This window comes from Thalassophryne amazonica, chromosome 18 (genome assembly GCF_902500255.1).
Source record: "Thalassophryne amazonica chromosome 18, fThaAma1.1, whole genome shotgun sequence".
NCBI lineage: Eukaryota > Metazoa > Chordata > Actinopteri > Batrachoidiformes > Batrachoididae > Thalassophryne > Thalassophryne amazonica.
The window spans coordinates 63431660-63456277 of NC_047120.1; the positions used below are offsets into that span (position 1 = coordinate 63431660).

At 42.1% G+C, this 24618-nt stretch overlaps 1 protein-coding gene across 1 annotated transcript in view; it reads right to left on the minus strand.

The window, feature by feature from the left end:
• ca10a (carbonic anhydrase Xa) overlaps positions 1-21762 on the minus strand; it is a 496009-nt gene extending 474247 nt beyond the window's left edge. The window contains exon 1 of the mRNA XM_034193590.1: positions 21224-21762. Within this exon, the coding sequence (XP_034049481.1) occupies positions 21224-21284 (61 nt within the window). The 5' untranslated portion in view covers positions 21285-21762. The remainder of the gene's footprint in view (positions 1-21223) is intronic.
• Positions 21763-24618: the final 2856 nt, after the last annotated feature.

Sequence of the window (24618 nt, forward strand, 5' to 3'; positions counted from 1 at the left end):
CAGATGGGAATTACCAATAAGGCAGACGGGATGTTGATCCCCAAAAGTCATTTCTTCAGTACATGTCAAATTTTGTGCCAGTAAAGTACTCCTCTCAGCAGATTTTAAAATGTGTTTGATTTGTGGTTCACACGTGTGTCTGTCCGTTGCTTGTTGATGGAAACCCACACTGCCACTCCACAGGGTTTCTAGAGTCGATACGACGATGGCATTTTACCACAATAAGTTCCACTATGTACAATTTGACAGCCACAGACGGCTGTCACGGTTGTCTTGGTGGCTTCCCTCACTGGGCTCCTTTGTTCCACTCTGCCTACTAAAGAGAGATTTGCTTTACAGTACCATACTGCTTGTATTTCTTAAAGATTAATGCAAATGAAGTCCAAGAAAATGTTTATGTAGCCGTCCCCTGACCGCTCTACAGAAAACCGGCTGTCAACATGATGATTTGTATCAATAATAATCCTGATATTTAGTTTGTCCAATTATGGAGCGACTGTATATAAAAATGGCCATAACTAATAAATGGGCTAATTCTGTTAAACCCTAAACAAAAAGAACATCTGGATGGTTTCATTTCAAATCCATTATGGTCCACAAAGGCAACCTTATAAAAACATCACTGTCCAGGTACTTATGGACCTATGTTCCCTTGAGAGGAGTTTAGAACAGGAACATCAACATTCTAATCCTAAAGGGACAATTTCCAGAGAAACATGGCACTTGCACCAACAATGTTGTTTACCAGGAAATTCTCTCCTAAACAAGGTGACCACATCCGTTATTGATGCTGTATTTAGCCGACCCATCTGCTGAAGCTCTTAGTGTTTTCATGCCCACGGGTACTATTGGCGAGTTAAAGTAAAACCCATAAAAGTCAGAGGGCAAACACTTCTCACAGGCTGCAAGAGGTGCTGTGTTCATAAAACATCCATGCACGTTAATATTACTGCATTTTTATTTTTTACACTAAATGCAATGGATAAAAACAATAACAACAACAACAAAAACGTTCCCCTTCAGAAGACACACAATAAAACTACACGGGACACTGTGAGTACCTCAACCAAGCAGTACCAGTACTGATTATGTGTCTGCAAATAAGGATCCTCTGTGGTGGAATCACGATCTGAACCATTATTACTCACACAGGTACAGTTGAACTCGTGATCACATCTTTAGTTTTGAATATGGTTGCCTGGATCCAAAAACTGTGACTTCAAGCTTAAAGGGCCGACTCCTAAACCTCTACATCCTGTTTCTGCAATGCAATGAAACAAAAAGCCAAACTATCAAATCTGCATTTATGAGAAGACAAAAAAAAAAAAAAAACTTAAGTAAAATTTCAGTAAAATATAATTCAGTGTTGGTAGCTAAATGTATCTGGACAGTACAGGAAACATTTTATTTTCAGTCACATCTGAAATGAAAGCAGCTTTTTTAAAGCCACTGTTATATGCAAGAGATATAACATTCTCTAACACATGTAAAATAAAAGGTCAAAAGATGTTTTCTCAGCAAATTTCAAGATCTGTGTATGTGATAAGATGCAGGTGGTGCAAGTGTTTAACGTGTAAAGACATTCACTGATCTCAGCAGTGACATTCACGTTTCTGAGTCCTTTTGAGATTTTGAGTTTCAGAGATGCCTGGGAAGAGATAATGGAGTCATGAGGTCAAAGGTCAGAGGTGTTTGGTGATGTTGATATCTCTGCAAGAGAGCACATGTCCAAGTCTTCAGGGTTGTGGTGCTTCCTGTCTTGGATGCCCTTGGAATCAGATCTCTTTGGAGGATCCTTATGTACCTCTGTGTCAAATGAGCGGGTACTTAGTGAGAGACTCAGATGAGGAGGATCATTGCCATTGTGAGGGAACATCAGCGACCACATTTTGAATGATTCAGCACGCAGATGAGTAAGTGTTGAGGACTCCAGCATAAGAAGGTCAATGACACGCACACATTTCACCTGGCTGCAGCAGATAGACTGTTACTTTGAAGAGGTGGGGATGGACTGCAGGTGTCTACCTTGTTGGTTGACATCTAGGACCCTGGGTGGTTTGGTAGTATGATGGTTCCGCTGACACATGGCACCAGTGTATGCATCCAGACTTCACCTTACTTACTGGAGAAAATCTTTTTCCAGTCAGACCTCGACATCACAAACAGGCGACTTTTAGTATTCCACCATCTTACTTTTGGAATCAATCGATACTTACATCTTTTTAAAATTTGCAGATTTTGCTGATGTTTGTTAAACATATTATTCTACCAAAGGACAAATTCCATGTGATAAATAAATATGCAGACGGGTCATTATTCACACAGAAAACCTTTCTCTGGGGACCAAATACAAAATTAAATCATTTTAATTGGTTTTTAAATGTATTATACCTCTTTATTTGCTTTATCTGCAGATAGGCTTATTTTCTGAGCTCATTTATCCATTTTGTGACTTTAATGCAGAGTAACGCAACATTCACCACTGATAAATGAGTTCTGTAGCAAAAACCTTTGAGCAGCATTTATATCCAATTTGTCTGAACCATTGTTGAAGAGGAGAATAAATGATGAGGTCAGTACTTTGTTCATTTGTCAAATGAAGAAAGACACGAATAAAACATTGATTGAAACATCAATACAGTCCCATGGTTGTGTCTGTGCTTCTTCAGATTCCAAAGCATGAAGCCGAGAGTCTACCACGCCCCCCCGGATGGGACACAATCCAGTGCAGGTTCTTTCCTCAACCAAGACTGTTCCCTTCCCATTTTCACATAATCACAGAGGAAGTGATACAGAATAAGAATTATTTGGGGGGATTTTTTTATATGTAGGTTGCTGTCCATGGTCCTGACCACACAGACTGTGGTGCTGACTGCTGTCAGCAGTCATGCCTTGTGCTGCGCTGGACTTCTTGTGTTTTTATTACACAGAAATACATGGCAAATGTCACATTTAATTTTATTTAAGCAGGGGATGTTTTGTTTTGTTAAAAACAGGCCACTGTAAATTAATGTGCAACTGTGGTGTTGTCTGTGTTAAAGAAGATTACTGAGTGAAAATAAAGAAATGCATACCCACACAGCTCACAGGGAATGACAGAATCAGAATTATATGTATCTGCATTGATCAAACCACACTGGCTCAGTTAACACCAAGGTTTCAAATGTGCTAAATTACAGATGTGAATTTTGCACAATTGAGTGGACACACCCGAAATTGCATATTTATCAAAGTAAATGTGTTACATAGACATTACGTGCTATTTTGCAAATTTGAAAGATGCAATACAAAGTGCACACTGATAAGAAATCAACATGCACATTTTTTTGAGCTATAGTTGTTGTGTGTTGGGGGGTTTGGCTGGACATTTTGGTGCTGTTTTCTTTTCTTTGCTCTCCAGGTGGTATGCAAACTGTTTTTTTCTGTGGAGAAGGTGCTGGCGGAAGAGTCCTTCACCCTCATCAGAACTATTGGCTGCACCTGTGGAGGATGTTCACGTGCAGGCCTAACAACTTGCAGCACCTGTGGATGATGCTCACGTGCAGACTTAAAGACTTTCAGCTGAAGCAGATAATGAGATGGCGTTCTGCATTTAAGCCATGAGTGATTTGAGCAGAATTGCCGGGAACTCGACCTTGTGACGTTCGGTTGTGAGACGCTGAGGACCGCGCCAGGGTTTGACACATCGTGCCTGTGAAGGAGGACGGGTGAGGGACACATGCTGTCAGCACACATCAGAGGTGATTATCGTCTGAATAATCGTTAATAGTAGTTTGGCGTTTTGTTACGCAGTATATTTGAACATTGATGAGAATTGTGCAGTTTGCTTCTCACTGCCGTGGCGTACGAATTGATGATCCTCCACCTGTTGTGAGAAGCTGCTCATTTACATAAGGCTTAAATTCAGACCTGAATGTGTTGCTGATAGTGTGTGCCTCTGAAGGATATTTGTTGTAGCTTTGTTGACTTACCTCACCTTTTCCGTCCTTCACAGAGTCAGTTTGTCGTATCCACCTGGGGGGTGTTCGGCGGTGAATCTGAGCCCAGAAGTGCCGGGCTTTGATCCATTTGGGCGCTGGAGAGCGCGCCGTCCTTCACCTTGCCAGACAGCTGAATATTTCTGTTGTACACGAATTATTGCACATGAGGGGAATAAATTTGTTTCTTGGAACCGCTTTCTGGTTATTTAGCACTGGGCCATTGTCAGATGCTGGTTCGGTTCTCTGACCCGCGTCAGCACATAACAGTAGTTCCCGGCCAGTACAAAATGGACCCAGCGGCAGAAGCGGTTCCATTTGTGGAAAGAGTTCAAGAACACTTGGAGAAGATATAGGAGCAATTACAGCATCTCGCAAATCGAATTAAACAAACAGATGCCTGCGTTACGGAGCTTGCAGCGCAAGCCGTTCCGCTTCCTGCTGCTCCAGCTGCGGCACCATCGATACCGGTGCAGATAACTCCGTCACCCAGAGAGTCGGTTTCCGAACCAATTATTGGTCATCCAGAGCCTTATGCGGAAGACGTTGAAGCCCATGCAGCTCGGACGAGCTGAAACAGCCATATTGCCCCAGTCACATAAGCGTCAAGAAAGATAACGATGATGTATCTCCAGGTGTTTTTGGACAGGCATAATATAAAAAAAAAAAAAAAAAAAAAAAAGGCAGACCTTTGGTTATTTAGTTATTTGGTTCTGTTTTTGTTTTCATGTAGGGGTTATACAGTGTTTAGGGAATTAGAGGCTGTTCTGGTTGGGTGAACGACTGGCAGTTCGGAGCTCGGCTGGACTCAGGTAATCGTATGTCTTCATTATTTGACCTTAGGTAATTTTTGTTTGTGGATTGGGTCATTTTGTTTTGTTGTTTTTATTTCCCTGTTTCCCTAACCCCAACCTCACGTACTCTAAGACTGTTTGTCTTTTGGGTTGTGGGGTGGTGCAGGTTGGTTACGCTGAGCGTTTCTCAGAAAACCTCTGCACCTAGGGGGGGGTTGTCAGGGGCATTCTTTTGGGTTTGGTTGGTACCCGGTTCCAGCCCCGGTGGGCCTTTGACCATTCGTCATTGGCGTTACCGGGGTGTAGTGTATGTAGGTTGCTGTCCATGGTCCTGACCACACAGACTGTGGTGCTGACTGCTGTCAGCAGTCATGCCTTGTGCTGCGCTGGACTTCTTGTGTTTTTATTACACAGAAATACATGGCAAATGTCACATTTAATTTTATTTAAGCAGGGGATGTTTTGTTTTGTTAAAAACAGGCCACTGTAAATTAATGTGCAACTGTGGTGTTGTCTGTGTTAAAGAAGATTACTGAGTGAAAATAAAGAAATGCATACCCACACAGCTCACAGGGAATGACAGAATCAGAATTATATGTATCTGCATTGATCAAACCACACTGGCTCAGTTAACACCAAGGTTTCAAATGTGCTAAATTACAGATGTGAATTTTGCACAATTGAGTGGACACACCCGAAATTGCATATTTATCAAAGTAAATGTGTTACATAGACATTACGTGCTATTTTGCAAATTTGAAAGATGCAATACAAAGTGCACACTGATAAGAAATCAACATGCACATTTTTTTGAGCTATAGTTGTTGTGTGTTGGGGGGTTTGGCTGGACATTTTGGTGCTGTTTTCTTTTCTTTGCTCTCCAGGTGGTATGCAAACTGTTTTTTTCTGTGGAGAAGGTGCTGGCGGAAGAGTCCTTCACCCTCATCAGAACTATTGGCTGCACCTGTGGAGGATGTTCACGTGCAGGCCTAACAACTTGCAGCACCTGTGGATGATGCTCACGTGCAGACTTAAAGACTTTCAGCTGAAGCAGATAATGAGATGGCGTTCTGCATTTAAGCCATGAGTGATTTGAGCAGAATTGCCGGGAACTCGACCTTGTGACGTTCGGTTGTGAGACGCTGAGGACCGCGCCAGGGTTTGACACATCGTGCCTGTGAAGGAGGACGGGTGAGGGACACATGCTGTCAGCACACATCAGAGGTGATTATCGTCTGAATAATCGTTAATAGTAATTTGGCGTTTTGTTACGCAGTATATTTGAACATTGATGAGAATTGTGCAGTTTGCTTCTCACTGCCGTGGCGTACGAATTGATGATCCTCCACCTGTTGTGAGAAGCTGCTCATTTACATAAGGCTTAAATTCAGACCTGAATGTGTTGCTGATAGTGTGTGCCTCTGAAGGATATTTGTTGTAGCTTTGTTGACTTACCTCACCTTTTCCGTCCTTCACAGAGTCAGTTTGTCGTATCCACCTGGGGGGTGTTCGGCGGTGAATCTGAGCCCAGAAGTGCCGGGCTTTGATCCATTTGGGCGCTGGAGAGCGCGCCGTCCTTCACCTTGCCAGACAGCTGAATATTTCTGTTGTACACGAATTATTGCACATGAGGGGAATAAATTTGTTTCTTGGAACCGCTTTCTGGTTATTTAGCACTGGGCCATTGTCAGATGCTGGTTCGGTTCTCTGACCCGCGTCAGCACATAACAGTAGTTCCCGGCCAGTACAAAATGGACCCAGCGGCAGAAGCGGTTCCATTTGTGGAAAGAGTTCAAGAACACTTGGAGAAGATATGGGAGCAATTACAGCATCTCGCAAATCGAATTAAACAAACAGATGCCTGCGTTACGGAGCTTGCAGCGCAAGCCGTTCCGCTTCCTGCTGCTCCAGCTGCGGCACCATCGATACCGGTGCAGATAACTCCGTCACCCAGAGAGTCGGTTTCCGAACCAATTATTGGTCATCCAGAGCCTTATGCGGAAGACGTTGAAGCCCATGCAGCTCGGACGAGCTGAAACAGCCATATTGCCCCAGTCACATAAGCGTCAAGAAAGATAACGATGATGTATCTCCAGGTGTTTTTGGACAGGCATAATATAAAAAAAAAAAAAAAAAAAAAAAAAAAAAAGGCAGACCTTTGGTTATTTAGTTATTTGGTTCTGTTTTTGTTTTCATGTAGGGGTTATACAGTGTTTAGGGAATTAGAGGCTGTTCTGGTTGGGTGAACGACTGGCAGTTCGGAGCTCGGCTGGACTCAGGTAATCGTATGTCTTCATTATTTGACCTTAGGTAATTTTTGTTTGTGGATTGGGTCATTTTGTTTTGTTGTTTTTATTTCCCTGTTTCCCTAACCCCAACCTCACGTACTCTAAGACTGTTTGTCTTTTGGGTTGTGGGGTGGTGCAGGTTGGTTACGCTGAGCGTTTCTCAGAAAACCTCTGCACCTAGGGGGGGGTTGTCAGGGGCATTTTTTTGGGTTTGGTTGGTACCCGGTTCCAGCCCCGGTGGGCCTTTGACCATTCGTCATTGGCGTTACCGGGGTGTAGTGCAGCGGGAACGTACCTCAGTCGGAGTGGTGGGCCGATCTGTGCCATTCGCCATTTCGGTAGTTCCACCCCTGGCTGGTGGTATGGTCGGTTTAGGGGCACCAGACGTATTTCCGGTTTTCCGCTGCACTTAGGGGATGGGACTGGGTTAGTTTTTCCTGTTTCCTTCCCCGGCTTGGTAGTTTTGTGCCGTTCGCCAGAATTTTACTGACAATAGGCTCTGGGAATAATCTGGGGTCTTTCAGGGTGCTGGGGAGGGTAACAGGGTTTCCGGTTGTTTTATTTGCCCCCGGGGTGGTTTAATGGAGTCCGCCGGGGGTTGGATTTTTGTGTTTTTTGTGTTTCCTTCCAGGTTCCACCTCCAGAGTTGATGGGACAGTCCTCTGGGGGGGAATTGATTTGTGGGGCCGACTAGCCAAGTGTGGCCGGGTCTGGGGTTCCTGGGTTGTGGGGAGGGTGCCTCCGGGGGTTGATGGTACGGTCCTCTGGGGGGTGCTGTTGCTCCATGTATACCTAGGGACCTCTGTGGGATTCCGGCTTTGGTTATTACTCCCGGAACTGGCGGTAAAGGTCTTCTGGGGGGTGTTGAGCTCTGCACGTCGTCTGGAGGGGTTGTTTGTTATTTTTCTTTGTGAAATTGTTTGTATTGTGTTGTCGGGGCTATGTTGGGTTATTGGATTTGGGAGTTTTTCTTTTCTTCCCGGGGTTGGATGGGACGGTCCCCTGGGGAGGGTTTGGGTGGGTTTTGTATTTTTCTTGTATGTTAGGTTGTACTTGGGACTCTTTTGGGGTTTTTGTTGATGCCAGCCGGCCTTCCAGCCACGGTGCCCTGTCCTGCTGTGGACTTTGGGGGCGTTACACCGTCTGCTTCCTGTCGTGGACCCCGGAGGGAGGTGCTGTTCTCGGGCCTGGTCTGTTCGGTCACCGGGAGGCTTCCCGTTGGTGGGGGGTTACTGTTGTGTGTTGGGGGGTTTGGCTGGACATTTTGGTGCTGTTTTCTTTTCTTTGCTCTCCAGGTGGTATGCAAACTGTTTTTTTCTGTGGAGAAGGTGTTGGCGGAAAAGTCCTTCACCCTCATCAGAACTATTGGCTGCACCTGTGGAGGATGTTCACGTGCAGGCCTAACAACTTGCAGCACCTGTGGATGATGCTCACGTGCAGACTTAGACTTTCAGCTGAAGCAGATAATGAGATGGCGTTCTGCATTTAAGCCATGAGTGATTTGAGCAGAATTACCGGGAACTCGACCTTGTGACGTTCGGTTGTGAGACGCTGAGGACCGCGCCAGGGTTTGACACATCGTGCCTGTGAAGGAGGACTGCTGAGGGACACATGCTGTCAGCACACATCAGAGGTGATTATCGTCTGAATAATCGTTAATAGTAATTTGGCGTTTTGTTACGCAGTATATTTGAACATTGATGAGAATTGTGCAGTTTGCTTCTCACTGCCGTGGCGTACGGATTGATGATCCTCCACCTGTTGTGAGAAGCTGCTCATTTACATAAAGCTTAAATTCAGACCTGAATGTGTTGCTGATAGTGTGTGCCTCTGAAGGATATTTGTTGTAGCTTTGTTGACTTACCTCACCTTTTCCGTCCTTCACAGAGTCAGTTTGTCGTATCCACCTGGGGGGTGTTCGGCGGTGAATCTGAGTCCAGAAGTGCCGGGCTTTGATCCATTTGGGCGCTGGAGAGCGCGCCGTCCTTCACCTTGCCAGACAGCTGAATATTTCTGTTGTACACGAATTATTGCACATGAGGGGAATAAATTTGTTTCTTGGAACCGCTTTCTGGTTATTTAGCGCTGGGCCATTGTCAGATGCTGGTTCGGTTCTCTGACCCGCGTCAGCACATAACATTAGTGTTTGCAAACATTTTTACATATGAAAACTTTAAGTAAATCCGGCCCTAAGTGTCGTGTCCAAGGACAAAGACAGGCAGCGTATGCCAGAATAAAACCCACGTCTACATATTGATAGCCAAACGATTAGTTGAGTAACTCGAATACTTGTACAAAAAGTAAAAAAAAAATTCTGTGCCTCGAAGCTCCGTTTAACGTTGTAGTACATATGCCAGGCCTGTGTGTGGTGCTGTAATGCCCCCAGAACAAAAAGAGAGAAGACTAGAGCAATTTAGCACCAAAAACTACAGCTTTCCAACATGACACACAGAGTAACATAGAGCGTTTTAAGAGAAACAGAGTCCACTCTGATCATCTGAACTAGAACTGAACTACTGTGCATTTAAAGTGAAGCAGTGTGTTTGTCTGTTTTTAAAAACACAAGGTCTGCTCTACAGGGGGAGTTTCAGGTCGCCCGGCAGCCAGCTGCTGTCACTGCTTGGTGTGAAGGGCTCAGCGCTCCCTTCACACCAGGCAAGTCACAGCTCCATCCCCGGCCACACTGACAAACAGTCTCTGAAAGAAGATCCTCTCAGCAGACGTCCACTCTTTCTTCTGTGTTTTGCTCAGACTCACACTGAGTGTTTCGCTTTTTAATTTTCACTTTTTTGGGCAACACACAATGCTTCACAAACACGGTAACTCAAATAAACTAAAAAAAAAAACAGCGACTGCAAGGCTTACATGTTCAACCTCCAGCTGAAATGAATCTGCTGAATCACAGAGAAAGAGGGATAAAAAATAAAAAAAACTCATGCAGGGACCCCGTCCACCAACCTTTAAAAAAAATAATAAAAATGGTTAAATTCTACAAGTTGGGCAAAAAACAAAACAAAACAGAAAGCCACATCCCAGCGCCATTCAGCAAAATGTCAAAGCTTTGGTGCAGGGACATTGTGCCATTGCTTAGGGAGAGCCCTGCACATTGATATTTAAAAACGCAAAAGTACTTTTTATCCGATTACTCGATTAATCACCAGAATACTCGATAGAATACTCGATTACTAAAATAATCAATAGCTGCAGTCCTAGTGTGTGTGTGTGTGTGTGTGTGTGTGTGTGTGTGTGTGTGTGTGTGTGTGTGTGTATATATATATATATATATATATATATAAGAAAGAAAAAAGAAAGAAAAGAAAAGAAAGAAAGAAAGAAAGAAAGAAAGAAAGAAAGAAAGAAAGAAAGAAAGAAAAGAAAAAGAAAGAAAGAAAACTGAAGCTGGTGCCTTCAGTCTGACTGACAACTCAGACCAAATACATAAAACATCAGTTCCTTTCTGATGTATTTGTGTTAAATTCTTAAATAAGACATCAGTTTTCCATACAAAGTACAAGATATCTGAGACAACATAAAAGCTAGAGCTCATACCGCTGTCAGGACCCTTCACCAACTGACAAGGAGGGCTGAAGCACGGGTCTACACGGCTTTGTGAAGCATATGGACAGACCATTGTGACATCACAAAGAAATCTGTGCAATGCAAGAAGAGGCAAAATAAAAATATTTTGAAATATTTTGATGCTGATGTGATATGAAGCAAGCTCTGATTCACATCTCCAACTGTGTGCCAAAAAAGAAGAGGAAAAAAAAATAACCTGTGCAATTCTTACATCAGCCACAGGAGGCAGTCACATGCTAACTAGCATTAGCTTTTCAGCTAACATGAATTCACCAATGTAATGTTATGTACATGAGAATAAATTTGTTCAACCTGGACAAAATCTAAATTTGCCTATGTGGTTTGTGGTTTTCTGTTATTGATGGGTGAACTCAACACAGAACAATAAAAGCTTGATAACACAGTCATTTATACATAGTTTAACATGAGACCTTCACCTTTGCATTCATTAGATGTTGGTCGCCACCGTAACGCATCATGGGAGCGCATGATCAAATTCACCAGATAGAAATATCAAGACTGAGAACAGCATCACACATGTTGCTGTGTCCCATAATCCAATTTCTTCAAATCCTGCTCGACCAACATATGAACTGTTCTAAGAACAGATTAATATGCTTTATGGTCAGCTGTAAGAAAAAACAGGAGTTTTCAAATACATTATGGACAGGCATTAAAAAAGACTATTTTTACAGTTTTAGTAATAATTAGTTTTTGATTGTCAGTTTCAGAATTAAAGACTTCTTTGTTGGTGAACAGTTGATTAAAAGGTAGATGATGTCATGTTTCTATCTGATACCTTTAACTCCGTTAGCTTCTTGGATGTGGTTCTGAGTTTCTGTTGTACGAAGAGAAGTAGTTTCTTAATTCCTGGGTGTTCATTTGGACCACCGTCCTCACTGGTATAAAGGGTAAACTCACTCTGGTCCCATGCCACTTATAGTTTTTTTTTCAAGGTACAGTGTATATCATTTAGTGCCATCTAGCAGTGAGGTTCCAGATTACAATCCAATCATTTCCCTTGTCTTTTTTGCTTTGTTTTTTGTTGTTGGTGTTTCTGGATTCGTGCTCCCTTGCCATCTCTTGTGATAATAGATAATTCTTCAGTCTTCTGGCTGTGCTGCATAATATAAAGGTTGGAGTAAATATGTCCCTTCTGGGCTACTGTATTAACAATGCGATGCAACGGGGCAGACATGATGAGAGGGTCCACTCCCATGTAGATATGAAAGACTCTTTCCAAGTTCATGAAAACACATTGATTGGTGTTGCAGTTAATTGTATACATTAATAAAGAGACGGTTATAAATACTATATTCCACTTCTGCTAATAAACGTCCCCAAATCCGACACACTGTAGCTTAATTAATAGATTACACAGTTGCTTGTGGTACCATGAACCTTTCCATGATAGCACGAAAGGAGGAACCGGACTTGTGAAGATCCAAAGTTGGGTTCTAGAAGCTTTGTATGAATTCTTTACATTTTTTTTTTCTGATCTTATACAGAAAAAGGAGTGTATTCTTCAGGCAGGTCCTTAAATTCATCATCTTGGTGTCTGAAAACTGTTCACTGACTGAAAATATGACACTAAATAAAAACAGAAATAAATCCTTTGTTGTAATATTTTTTAAAATAATTTTATATGGAAACAAAGTCAATATTCTAGTTGATTAAACACACATATTATTACATGAAATTAAATTTGTGCAGTTTGTAAGCGTATGCAAACTTATGTCCACAGCTCTACATAAATGGCAGTTTTCAAACAAATGGGTTTATGTTTTAAAAAAAAAAAAGCAAAAGAAAATGTGCAGGATCTTTTTGTGCCCATCTGTAGCTTCTGATCTTAGAGAAGCATTAAATAAGGGACATAAAAAAAGAGGAAGCATCAATCTGTCACAGTGAAGGGATGCAAAGATTTTCTGCAGAGAAAATGTGAAAGCAAAGCTGGAAGGTAAAAAAAAAAAAAAAAAAAAAAATCTGTGTGCACAGATGGAGAAGAGTAGATAAAACTGTTTACCTGGCACTTAATGTCAAATCCTGTTTAGAACTGGCTTTCTGACACTTCCCGGTCGGAAAACCAAACTGCTGCACCAAAAGGAAACTGTAATTGAGGGCAGGTTGCACTCAGTCTTCTGAATAGGAGCTATTACAGTACAATCTTTCTGCTAAAAGAAGTGGTGTAAAAACACACACAACCCGCCAATGTTAAAAATCAAGACTGATTTTCTTTCTCTTTTTTTTTGTTCCTCTCTGTCTCTCCTTAAAGCTCGTTTGTAACAGTTTAGCGTCATGTTTGGTTCTTTCATTTGACCATCAGAGCAAAATACACCCTGAATGACATCAATTCTTAAAGAAATTAACCAAAAAATTCAACAACACATATACATATTTATATTTTCATGATCAATTAATCTGGCAATTGTGACAATTACTCAATTTCTTTATTAGTCACCTCAAAGGTACAGCGGCAGGGAGACTCAAGTCTTGGTTTCCTGTTTTCATATGTCACAGCGGTTCTGTGTTGAGATAGTTGACATTTTTGAGAAGACTTGGTCCTGGCAATCCCTCGGTAATGAGGAAGATCATGTGTTGATCAATTCTCGGACAGAATATCTACATCCAGGGTCGATCCCTGTCCATGGGCTTCTTTAACATGGGAATGTCATTGCACGCTGACAAACACACAGTCCTTAACAGATCCTTAGCCTGGACCGATGGCTGGAAAATGATGGGGGTCTGAGGACCTGCTGCTGCCTTCATACACCATCACAGCCACTTGATTACAAGCCATCACCTCCTGCGCTTGATCCGCCGTTGAGGGCTTCCTGCTTCACCACGGCCCCGTTAGCCGTCTTCTCTTCATGGTTCCTGTTGTTACTTCATGGTTACCGTATTTCACCCCAACAGGCAATTCCCTACTTGATCCGTTACACAGGTGTCATGACACAGACTTTGGATTTTGACACCCAGATAACTTGGTTGCCAGATGAATATCTGGAGTTTTGTACTGAACCTATTGTATTTTCTTAAGGGAACTCTATGCTTAAAGTTGATGGAAAGCATGTTGATAGAAAGAAGGCCTAAATCGGGACTGAGGAGATCAAATGTGAGTTTTTTGCACTCGGCACATCCTCTTCCTGACTGTGAAGCCTTGTTGGCTGCAGCTTCATGCTGTGGAGCAGCTTCTCTGCTGGTGTCCAGGGAGGCGCAGTCAGATACAAGCTGTCATGAATACAGAGAAAACTAGAGCAACGCGCTCGTAGAACGCAAACCTCCACCAACACTAGTTTCCAATTCCACACATTTTTACCTGGGAAAAAAATTTCAAGGTCCAAGTCCTGTTAGAAGTGGCTTTTCATAAGCTAAATTAGATGTGATCAAATGTCAGGAGGATGTACATTGTTCATGCATGTGAATCAGAGTTTTTTGTGGTGTTGTCAGGTTTTTTGTTTTTCAACTTTTTCGGATTCTGAATTCTTTTTCAGATATTTTTTTTTACAGAACATTGGTTATCTCTGCTATGCACAATCTGTCATTGCTTTTTGGCACTTGGTTTCTGACTGATAACTGGAAGATAGACAAACAGGAATAAAACTGGAACCTCCATCCAATTTTGGTGGTGTTGGTAAATCCCTAACAGAAAAATGAGAGTGACTGAGGCACTTTGAGATATAATGAAAAATGTACACCAAATGGGCTTTTCAATATTATATTCAAATGTCCACAAAATCCACAATCCGGATCAGATCCGCATCAAACTTTGTCAGGTGATAGTGAGTGCCAGTCTGCAGTTCACTTACAAATATGAGAGTGACTGGGGCACATTTGATTAAGATATAGAGTAAAATATATACTAAAAGGGATTTTTAATGTTAAATTTAAATGGCCACAAAAATCTGTAATCTGGATCAGATCTGGATCAAACTTTTTCAGGTGATAGTGAGTGCCAGTCTGCACCTCACTTTCAAATATGAGTGTGATTGGGGCACGTTTGATTAAGATATAGAGTAAAATATATACTAAAAGGGATTTTTAATGTTAAATTTAAATGGCCACAAAAATCTGTAATCTGGATCAGATCTGGATCAAACTTTTTCAGGTGATAGTGAGTGCCAGTCTGCACCTCACTTTCAAATATGAGTGTGATTGGGGCACGTTTGATTAAGATATAGAGTACAATATATATTAAAAGGGTTTTTAATGTTAAATTTAAATGGCCACAAAAATCTGTAATCTGGATCAGATCTGGATCAAACTTTTTCAGGTGATAGTGAGTGCCAGTCTGCACCTCACTTTCAAATATGAGTGTGATTGGGGCACGTTTGATTAAGATATAGAGTACAATATATATTAAAAGGGTTTTTAATGTTAAATTTAAATGGCCACAAAAATCTGTAATCTGGATCAGATCTGGATCAAACTTTTTCAGGTGATAGTGAGTGCCAGTCTGCACCTCACTTTCAAATATGAGTGTGATTGGGGCACGTTTGATTAAGATATAGAGTAAACTATATATTAAAAGGGGTTTTTAATGTTAAATGGCCACAAAAATCTGTAATCTGGATCAGATCTAGATCAAACTTTGTCAGTTGATACAGGATTTCATCCTACATAATGCTCTCAAATATGAAAGAAATTTGATCTTTTTTGACAGATGTGAATTTTTGAAAAATTGCTCAATATTAAAGGATAGAGATTTTTCCAATTTTCCCAGATTATTCCTAATTTTCAATTTAGATCTATGATCTTTGAATCAGTTCTTGTCTATCAGGATATGAATCCTCTGTTTAAAAAAAAATAACTGTATATGAAAAATTATGGGTTCCAGGCTGTTCACAATCAGACAAACAAACAAGCAAACAGTGGCAAAAACATAACCCCTGCCCAACTTTGTTGGCAGAGGTAAATATGAAAATTCTGGAGGAAAACCAAGAATCAGCAATATAAGAATCTTAATACTTGGAATAAGATTTGTTTTCCAATAAAACACCCCCCCCCCCCCCAGAAAAAAACCTACACATGATTTGGACACAACAATCGCTGGTGTTTTCATGACAAATTTGAGCAAAGGCTTTGCGATATCGTTAGAATATGGGGAGAAAACAATTGTGAAATTAGAGCACTTCCATCGAGTGGTTGAAAGCCAATGGTGGGCTTTGTCCTATCATGATATATATATATATATTTTTTTTTAATCCAGAAATCATGGAAAAATGTATTGATAAATTCTGCTAAATATTGGAATTTTGTTGTTGTTTTTGTTTATCCAATATTGTTGTCATGTCATCTCTTCTAAGGTTTAGCAACCTCTCCATCCACACATACCATGTTATATTTTAGAATGTCATGTGACTATTTCTATATGTCATGTGACCTGTAATACCAGACAACAATTATTCCCTTGCAGTTTTTCAAAATAAAGCCTTTTCAACTCACCTGAAAACAAAAAAAAAAACAAAAAAAAAACACCTAGCTCAAGTGTAAAAGCTTTTCTGTGATATGGGAGTGATTTTTTCTTTCTAAATAAATGTATTTTGATTAAGTGTATTTTCAATTTGCTACTTCAAATTGCACAATTTCTAGAATTTCTAACAGTAGTTTCTTTGATCTGATGATATAACCCCTACAGAGCGCAAACTCTGACGAAACACAAACATCCTCTATGTCTGTCCTTAACTTTGTTAAACTGGTGGGGGCGCTATTTGACCAAAGTTTTAAAAAGATGAAAATCATTGCGAGATACTACAGAAAAACATATTTTGGAAACATTATCCTGGAGCTGTGTCAAATCGGCCTCAACCCAAAGCTAAATGATCACAGCAGGCCGACATTAGTTCTTTGACAGAGGTAATAAAAACGTAAAAGAATAGCTTCATTAGCAAACACTTAAGGGTGATTCTTAGACTACGGGCACTTATTATGTCCTTTGATCATATTGTGTGATAAACAGACAAAAGGGGAAATTTCACACTTTTATAGTTATCTTTACAATGAAAGTGTGTTAAGAAATTTGTTCTAGTAGTCTATGATGACTTTTTCACCTTTTTTCAGCATCATTATATGCAAATATTGCCGTTTTGTGCTTGTCCCACACCCAGACTTTTGATCTTCAATGATAAAAATGAATGGTAAAGAAATGTTTTTTTCTAATGTTTTAAAATATCTCTTAATAAAATATCAGTAAAATAATCAAAACATAATTGGGGTATTCAATGTCATACAACTGTTGTGACTTTTTTAAACAAAATGTAGTTGTCCCACACTATTGCCGTAATTTCCACCACAACACTGTAATGTCCCTTTAAACACTTTGTATGAAAGATTGTTTGGGTAGTTTCTATGGAGATAAACAGTGACATCAGAGCACATGTATATAGCACCAAATCACAACAAACAGTTGCCCCAAGACACTTTATATTGTAAGGCAATAGTGTGGTGGAAATTACATTTACAAGGCCAACAGTGCCCGAAGTTAAAGAATCACCCTTAAGTATCAAACACAGTTGAGTGTGAATTTCACACTCAACTGTGTTTTTACTCAACTGTTTTCTACGTTCCACCTCCACAGGAGCACGACTTTAGAATGACTGCTGCTCATCTTCATCGTTTCACCTCAGGGAACTTCTATCACCTGTTCGCCATCAATGGAGCTTTTTCTCCCGATTACATCGTAGATTAGCGTCCTGGCACTGAAAAGACGTTCATGCCCGTGATCCAGCCTCAATGTGCAGATAATAGCCTGCTTTTGAAGTCTGCTTTAGCTGCATTATCACTCCTGTAGATTCAGTTTGGCATCGACCCACATGGCCGTAATTTGCTGATAAATGAGCTCCATTACAGCTTCCAGACACACACACACTTTAAAAATTAGTAACCGAGATGAAAGTACAGACAGAATCAGCGGTGTGATCCCCCAAAAAATCATCAAAGGATGATTTTCTGCTCACACAGAAAGTCGACACTGCTCAAAAATGCGCACAGATGATCAAAAACACGCAACCTGATTTCACAGCATGGCAAAAACTACAAGGGCTCTCAGAGTGTTATTCATCCAGCAAGGCTCAACAAACACGGAATACTGGGAAGCATAACGCTTTGCACCCGGGAATCGTGGCATTATTGCAAGAAACAGATCCTACAGTTATGCATGAAAACCCATGTGACTGTCACTGGATGTGTTCAGCTAACATGATGTTTGACCGAGCTGAAAAGATTTGTTCTTGATGACGATGCCAAGAAAAAAAAGTTCAGATAACAGAAAGTAATGGGCTACAATCAGCGCACCACATGCCACAGTTTTCTTTCTCTTGATAATCCCAGCAACTCACCCACACTAGGGGTGCTGGAAAAATTGATTCACATCCGAATCGCGATTCTTATTTATTAAGATTCTGAATCGATCCAAAATTTCAACTTTTTCTTGCTTACTCGCTGCGTGTACTGTTTGTCTTAAACATAAACATTTTTTAAGTAATATAACTATTTCTCAGAGCTCTTTGAATCAAAAATCGATTCTGAATCGAATTGTCACCCCAAGAATCGGAATTGAATTGAATCGTGAGTTGTAAGATTCACATCCCTAACAAACACTTTTTCAGTTTGTCTGCTAACCAATAGAGAAACCAACCAATCAGCTGCGGCTAATCAATCAATACGTTAAACATAAAAATAACTGCTTTAAGATCATAAATACTGACATCAAATATCAAATTAAACCCCTATATATGAATTTTTGTTGGGGGGGGGATTAAGTCTGAGATATTTCCACGCTGTTTGCAATATCCTCCACAACAGCAGATAGCAGTAACAACAAAAATAGAAGGTTGGTGGTAGCAGAGAAGGAAAAAAGAAAGAGGCTGTGTCTCTGTTCTGCAGCTGCATTGGTTGATACGTTGATCACATATGTCACTGCATTAGCTTGTTGCATTCAGCTGTGGGTGAAGCCATCTGCAACTATACACATATAATTGATGATTTTATCATCAAAGAGTTCAATCTAAGTCTAATAGCCAATCATAGTTTACAGTAATGGAGTGACCAATCAGCCTCCAGGGGTGTCCTGTGCCACCTAAGACCACCCCCAAACCTGCCCGTGCTATAAAAACCTACAATTCTAACAGCACACACTGTTTAAACCCATTAAATTTCAAAATCCAGCTGCTGTCAGGTGCATGTGTGTGAATTTGCTGTTTGATGGACCACAAAACAAAAAAAATTAACTGATAAGAAAATGGAAAGAAAATGACAAAACTTTCAGCACGATGGGCCCCAAGGCCTCTCACGGCCGATCAGAACCGTATGAGTTCCAGATATCCAAAAAGAATCTTCAGCTTTTTGATGCTGATCTGGATAAATGCATGTGATGATTCATGACCATGGACAACACCTGAGTCCATCACTTTGAACCGGACTCCAAACAACAGTCGACACAATGGAAACATGGGTTCTCCCCAACTGAAGAAAGCCAAAGCTGCCTCATCTTGCTGGAAAAGTCATGCCCTGTGTATTCTGTGATGCTGAAGGCATCATAATGGTGGACTATCTTCAGAAGAGACACGCCATCAATGGGGATTATTATGCTTCCCTTTTGTGACAACTGCAGGAGAAAATAAAGCAGAAGTGTTGTGTAATGCTCTGACGAAGTGTTCTGTTTCACCAGGACAACGCTCTGGTCCACACATCAGTCATCTCAAGGGCTGCCATTCAGGAATGTGGCTTTGACTTGTTCTACACCTACCTTATTCCCCTGATGTGGCTCCTTCGGACTTCCGTTTGTTTCCAGACATGAAAAAGTATAATGCTGGAACTCACTATAATAGTGATAATGATGTCATATCTGCAGTAGATGACTTCCTTGAGCTCCAGAATAAGACCTTCCATGAAAACATCTTAAGGCACTGCAGCCGCGCTGGGAAAATGTGTGGACCTACACGGGGATTATGATGAAAAATAATGCATTACATTAATTCAGTTGTGGCTTCTTCTCGGTCGGGCTCAAAACTTTTCAATCACCCCTCATAAGTGTGCTTTGCACATGGTTTTTTAAAAGGTTGTTTCAGGTCATTTAAGTAAGCAATGTGTACATGATCATAATACAATAGCCTGCTTTAATAATATGTGGGAACAGTGTGAATTTGCACTGCATGGATTTTTTGTGCCTCATGGTGCTGAATCAGATCATTTCAGGTCTGGGAGCAGGTGCCACGTGTTGCTGCATCCACCACACCATTGAACCATCAGTCCAAGTCTGACAACCATACAGTAAGACAGGAAGCACCAGCACCCTAGCAACTTGGATTTGCATTCTCCTGCAAAGATATCAGCATTACCACACACCTCTGCCCAGAGACCTCATGATCCCATGAGGTGATCCCAGGTGTCTCCAGATATCAAAGATGGAGGACCCAGACATGAATGTCACTGCTGAGATAAGTGAACATCTCTACAAATTGGACACTTTCACCACATGCAGATGCTCTACTGATGGTCGAGTCCAGGAAGCCATGATGCAAGACTATCGCAAAGTGAGACTCATCTTCCCAAGTGCTGCAATCAGGGCGTCCACTGATTTGGCAAAAATCACAACATGGTCCATGAAGTCAAGGTCAGTAAACCTTTCCTCACCAACAAAAGCATCTAAGCCAAAAACCTGCCAAACATCAGGTAGGAGCCAGAACACATCCCTGAGAAATGCCTGTATTCATTGTGAAAGTCCACACAGCACTCGCACTACCTGGGTTAAGGCCAGCTATAAAATCCAGGAATTTCTTTTCGGGAAGTCCCAGAAAGCAGCCGTCAACCAATGCGAAAATCAACATCGGCTTAAAAAAAAAAATAAAATCAGGCTGAGCACTCAGGAGACCTAACATGCATCTAGGGTGTGGAGCCTGACTGCATGCTCCAGGGAGAGTGGTAAGTAACTGGAATCACCTTTTCCTTTCCAGAGTGGGACAAGTCCGTAATTCCAGACAGTCCATCTCCTCTAAACTGCTTTTTGATTGTGAGATATATCTTTGATCTATTTTCTGAAACACTTGTTTTATGACATCACACAGAGCTATAACCTCCACACACAGCTTGATCAGAGGTACGACCGGAGGGGGGCGAGGGGGGTAATGCACTCTGAGTCCCCTCCTATTTTCCACTTGCTTCCTCGAAAATGAGCTCAGTGTTGGATTAAACACCCAGTGTGAACATGTTTACCTGCACAAACACCACACTTTAAAGTGAACCTGATCAGAGACGGTGATATGAGATTTCAGGTGTGTCTTGGTGCCGCACACGGCGCCGCAGAGCCGCGCGCTCACCGGTGCGCAAGAATGCGCTATTTCAGAATAACAGTTTGCGGAGTGCGGACACTTTACAGCGACGGAGTGCGGGCAGCAAAACCCTTTACGCAAGAAAAAAACAACTAAACTCATCTATTAGTGTCTTTCATTCAAAGCGCATAATCCGTGCGTCCGCCACTTGAGTCACATTTAAAGGTGTTAACAGACATTTACACGGCAACAAACACGGAAACTACATTTTCAGTCATTTTACGCACAACGTCTGAAGAAATCACGGACTCAAAACTCACCGGATATACAGACAATCAGACTGGCCTGAAGAAAGAGCAATATTTCCCAAATTATATCCATCCTCTGTCTTCATTCCAGGCGCATTACGCACGAAAAGGAGGGAAAAACGACGCACGGAGTTCGATCAGATGTCCTGTCCTCCCGAGCTGGATCCCGCTGCGCACCTTCCACCAGGTATCCTCCGAGCCCGACACATAGCAGGAAACCAAAACCCAGAACCCGAGCGACGACCCGCTTCCACTCAGTATTCCACAGAGCAGAACTCCAGACGCCAAGGAAAACCTGGTCCTCGGTCAGTTCACTGTACTATTCCAGTGCGCCTCCATCCATCCGTCCGTCCGGGACGAACCCTGCTCAACACTCAAAGTGGCGCATCGTGCTTCGCGTCAAATCTGGAACAGAGACACAAAAGTGCGCAAATAAATGAGGTGGAAGCGAAGTGGAGTGAAATAAAACACCTGGAAGTCAGTAAGTCTGATCGCCAGGTGGCGAGCCACCGGATCCGGACTTCTCTGCCTCACTCCAAAGGACAGGAATCAAGTGTATTAAAGTGACACCACAACCTCCTGCAAAAGCTTTCAAAATAAAACACCTGTGACTTCACAAGTGACTCAAACTAGTTTGTAGAACATTCCAATTTTTTTTCCATGTTTTACAAAACTGTAATCATTAATTATTTATACAAAAGCCAAAAGTAAGGCTGCTTATATGGAAGAGTAAAAATACTACAAATCCTCAAATGTAACATTAATTTAGATTAATTTTGGGTGAAATTCTGGGATTGTTTGTCCAACATCTTCTTTTTTTGAACAAAATGTTTCCACACAGTTAACCTTAATTTGTAAGAAAGATCACACGGCTTAGTTTCTTGTTCTGCCTTGTTGTGGATAGCTTGACACTTTATGTCCCATTCTTCCCCCCAAACGTTTTTCCTACATATTTTATACACAAACAAGAATCTCAATGTGAGAAAAAAAACCAAACAAACAAACAAAAAAAAAAACCTTACAGACTCTGAAGAGAAAGGAAAAACAAAAACTGCAGCTTTTACTATAAATAAATAACTAAACTAAATATAAATAAAAATCCGACATCACCAACGGAACGGTCCCCCCCTAAAAATCAGTCCGCCTTTTGCATCTGCGCATGCATCATTAGTGGTTCACGGATTAAAGCCTTGTTTTTGCTTCAAGCTGCACTCCAGTCATCATCTGTCTCAGCGACAGATATCTGAAGCATTTATACAACCATCATTTCCACATAAGTTCAGCATTATTTCAACATAAATCCGTCTCAGATTTGCTGCTGTGGACTGAAATGGCACATGCGCAGATGCAAAAGGCGGACCAATTTTAAGGGGCGCACTGTTCAGTCTGCAACACCTGCCCTAAAATAAAAAAATAAAAACAATTAAATAAATCGATCCCAAAAGATTTTTATCCTCAAAAATAGAGCAGATTTGTCCTCCTTTATTATTTATGAATTAATAATCTTCCACCTTCTCATAATTATTAGTCAACATCACAACATATAATTATGACTTAATATATAATTAGACCTGAAATATCATAACTCAGCCACATGGGGTGTGCAGCCAGTACATTCTGAGTGCCGGTCACAAGCCCGGATATATGTGTAGGGTTGCATTAGGAAGGACATCCGGCATAAAACAAGCCAACACAACCATGCAGAGTACAAATGGAATTTCCATATTGGACTGGTCAAAGCCCAGGTTAACAACTACCGCCACCGGCGCAATTGCCCAACAGTGTGATGGTGGAAATTGAGCTAGTGCTGGGGCAAGAAGAAGAACAGGAGGAGAATGTGTCCAGAGACAGCAGGAGAAGAGGAACACTAGAAGGGCAGAAGTGAGAGTCAGGACTTTGAATGTTGGCAGTATGATTGGTAAAGGCAGAGAAGAAAAGTAGACATATTGTGTGTGCAAGAGACCAAGTGGAAGGGAAGCAAGGCCAGGAGACTGGGCAGTGGGTTCAAGTTGTTGTATCATGGTTATGATAGGAAGAGAAATGGTGTTGGGGTCATTTTCATGGAAGAGTATGTTAAGAGTGTGTTGGAGGTTAAGTGAGTGTCTGATAGGGTGATGAGTGTGAAGTTAAAAATTGAAGTGGTGATGATGAATATCATCAGTGCATATGCCCCACAGGTAGCTTTACGAGATTAAGGAGAAAGACGATTCCAGGAGTGAGTTAGATGACGTGGTGGAGAGTGTGCTCAAGCATGAAAGAGTGGTGACTGAAGCGAACATCAATGGGCATGTTGGTGAAGGGAACAGAGGTGGTGAGGAAATAATGGGTAGATATGGTATCAAGGATAGGAATGTAGAAGGGCAGATGATGGTAGATTTTGCAAAAAGGATGGAAATGGCTGTGGTGAATACCTACTTTAAGAATAGAGAGGAGCACAGGTTGGTAAGAGTGGAGGAAGGCACACACATGTGGACTACATTCTTTATAGGAGACGCAAGTTAAAAGAAATTATAGACTGTAAGACAATTCCACTTTCGGCTGCTCCCATTAGGGGATGCCACAGCAGATCAATTGTTTCAATCTCACCCTGCCTCTCTCTTCCTCTGTCTCACCAGCCACCTGCATGTCCTCCCTCAGCACATCCATAAACCTCCTCTTTGCTCTCCCTCTTCTCCTCCTGCCTGGTGGCTCCATCCTCAGCATCCTTCTCCCTACATACCCTGAGTCCCTCCTCTGCACATGTCCAAACCATCTCAATCTCACCTCTCTGACATGGTGTTGTGTGGGCCGCTGAAGAGGAGGTACTGCTGGCCCACCACCACCAGAGGGCGCCCTGCCTGGAGTGCGGGCTCCAGGCACCAGAGGGCGCTGCCACCTTATGGGAGCAGCCTGGGTGACAGCTGTCACCCATCACTGGACACAGCTGTTCCACTCAGCACGGAGGTATATCAGTAGGACGGCTTGGGCTACAGCGCTCTGGGAGCAGAACTCACGGCTCCTTCATACATACGATGGGTTTGTACGGGAGCTCAGAACGGTGTTCGACCATCCCAACAGAGGAGAGACCGCTTCAACCGCGCTACTGTCAATGAGACAGGGGCGTCGGAGCGCAGCTGCCTATGCAGTCGCCTTCCGCATCGCGGCGGCGAGATCCGGCTGGAATAGCACTGCCCTCTGCGCCGCCTTTGTAAACGGACTGTCACTGGTCCTAAAAGAGCACCTGGTGGCGAAGGACGAACCGCGGGACTTAGATGGGCTCATCGATCTGGTCATACGACTCGACAACCGGTTAGAAGAACGCCGTCGGGAACGAGGCGAAGGGCGTGGCCAGGCACGCGTCGTCCCTCTCCCTTCCGGTTCCGACCGAGCTCCGCCCTCCCCACGCTCCTCTGTTCCTGCGCTCCGTG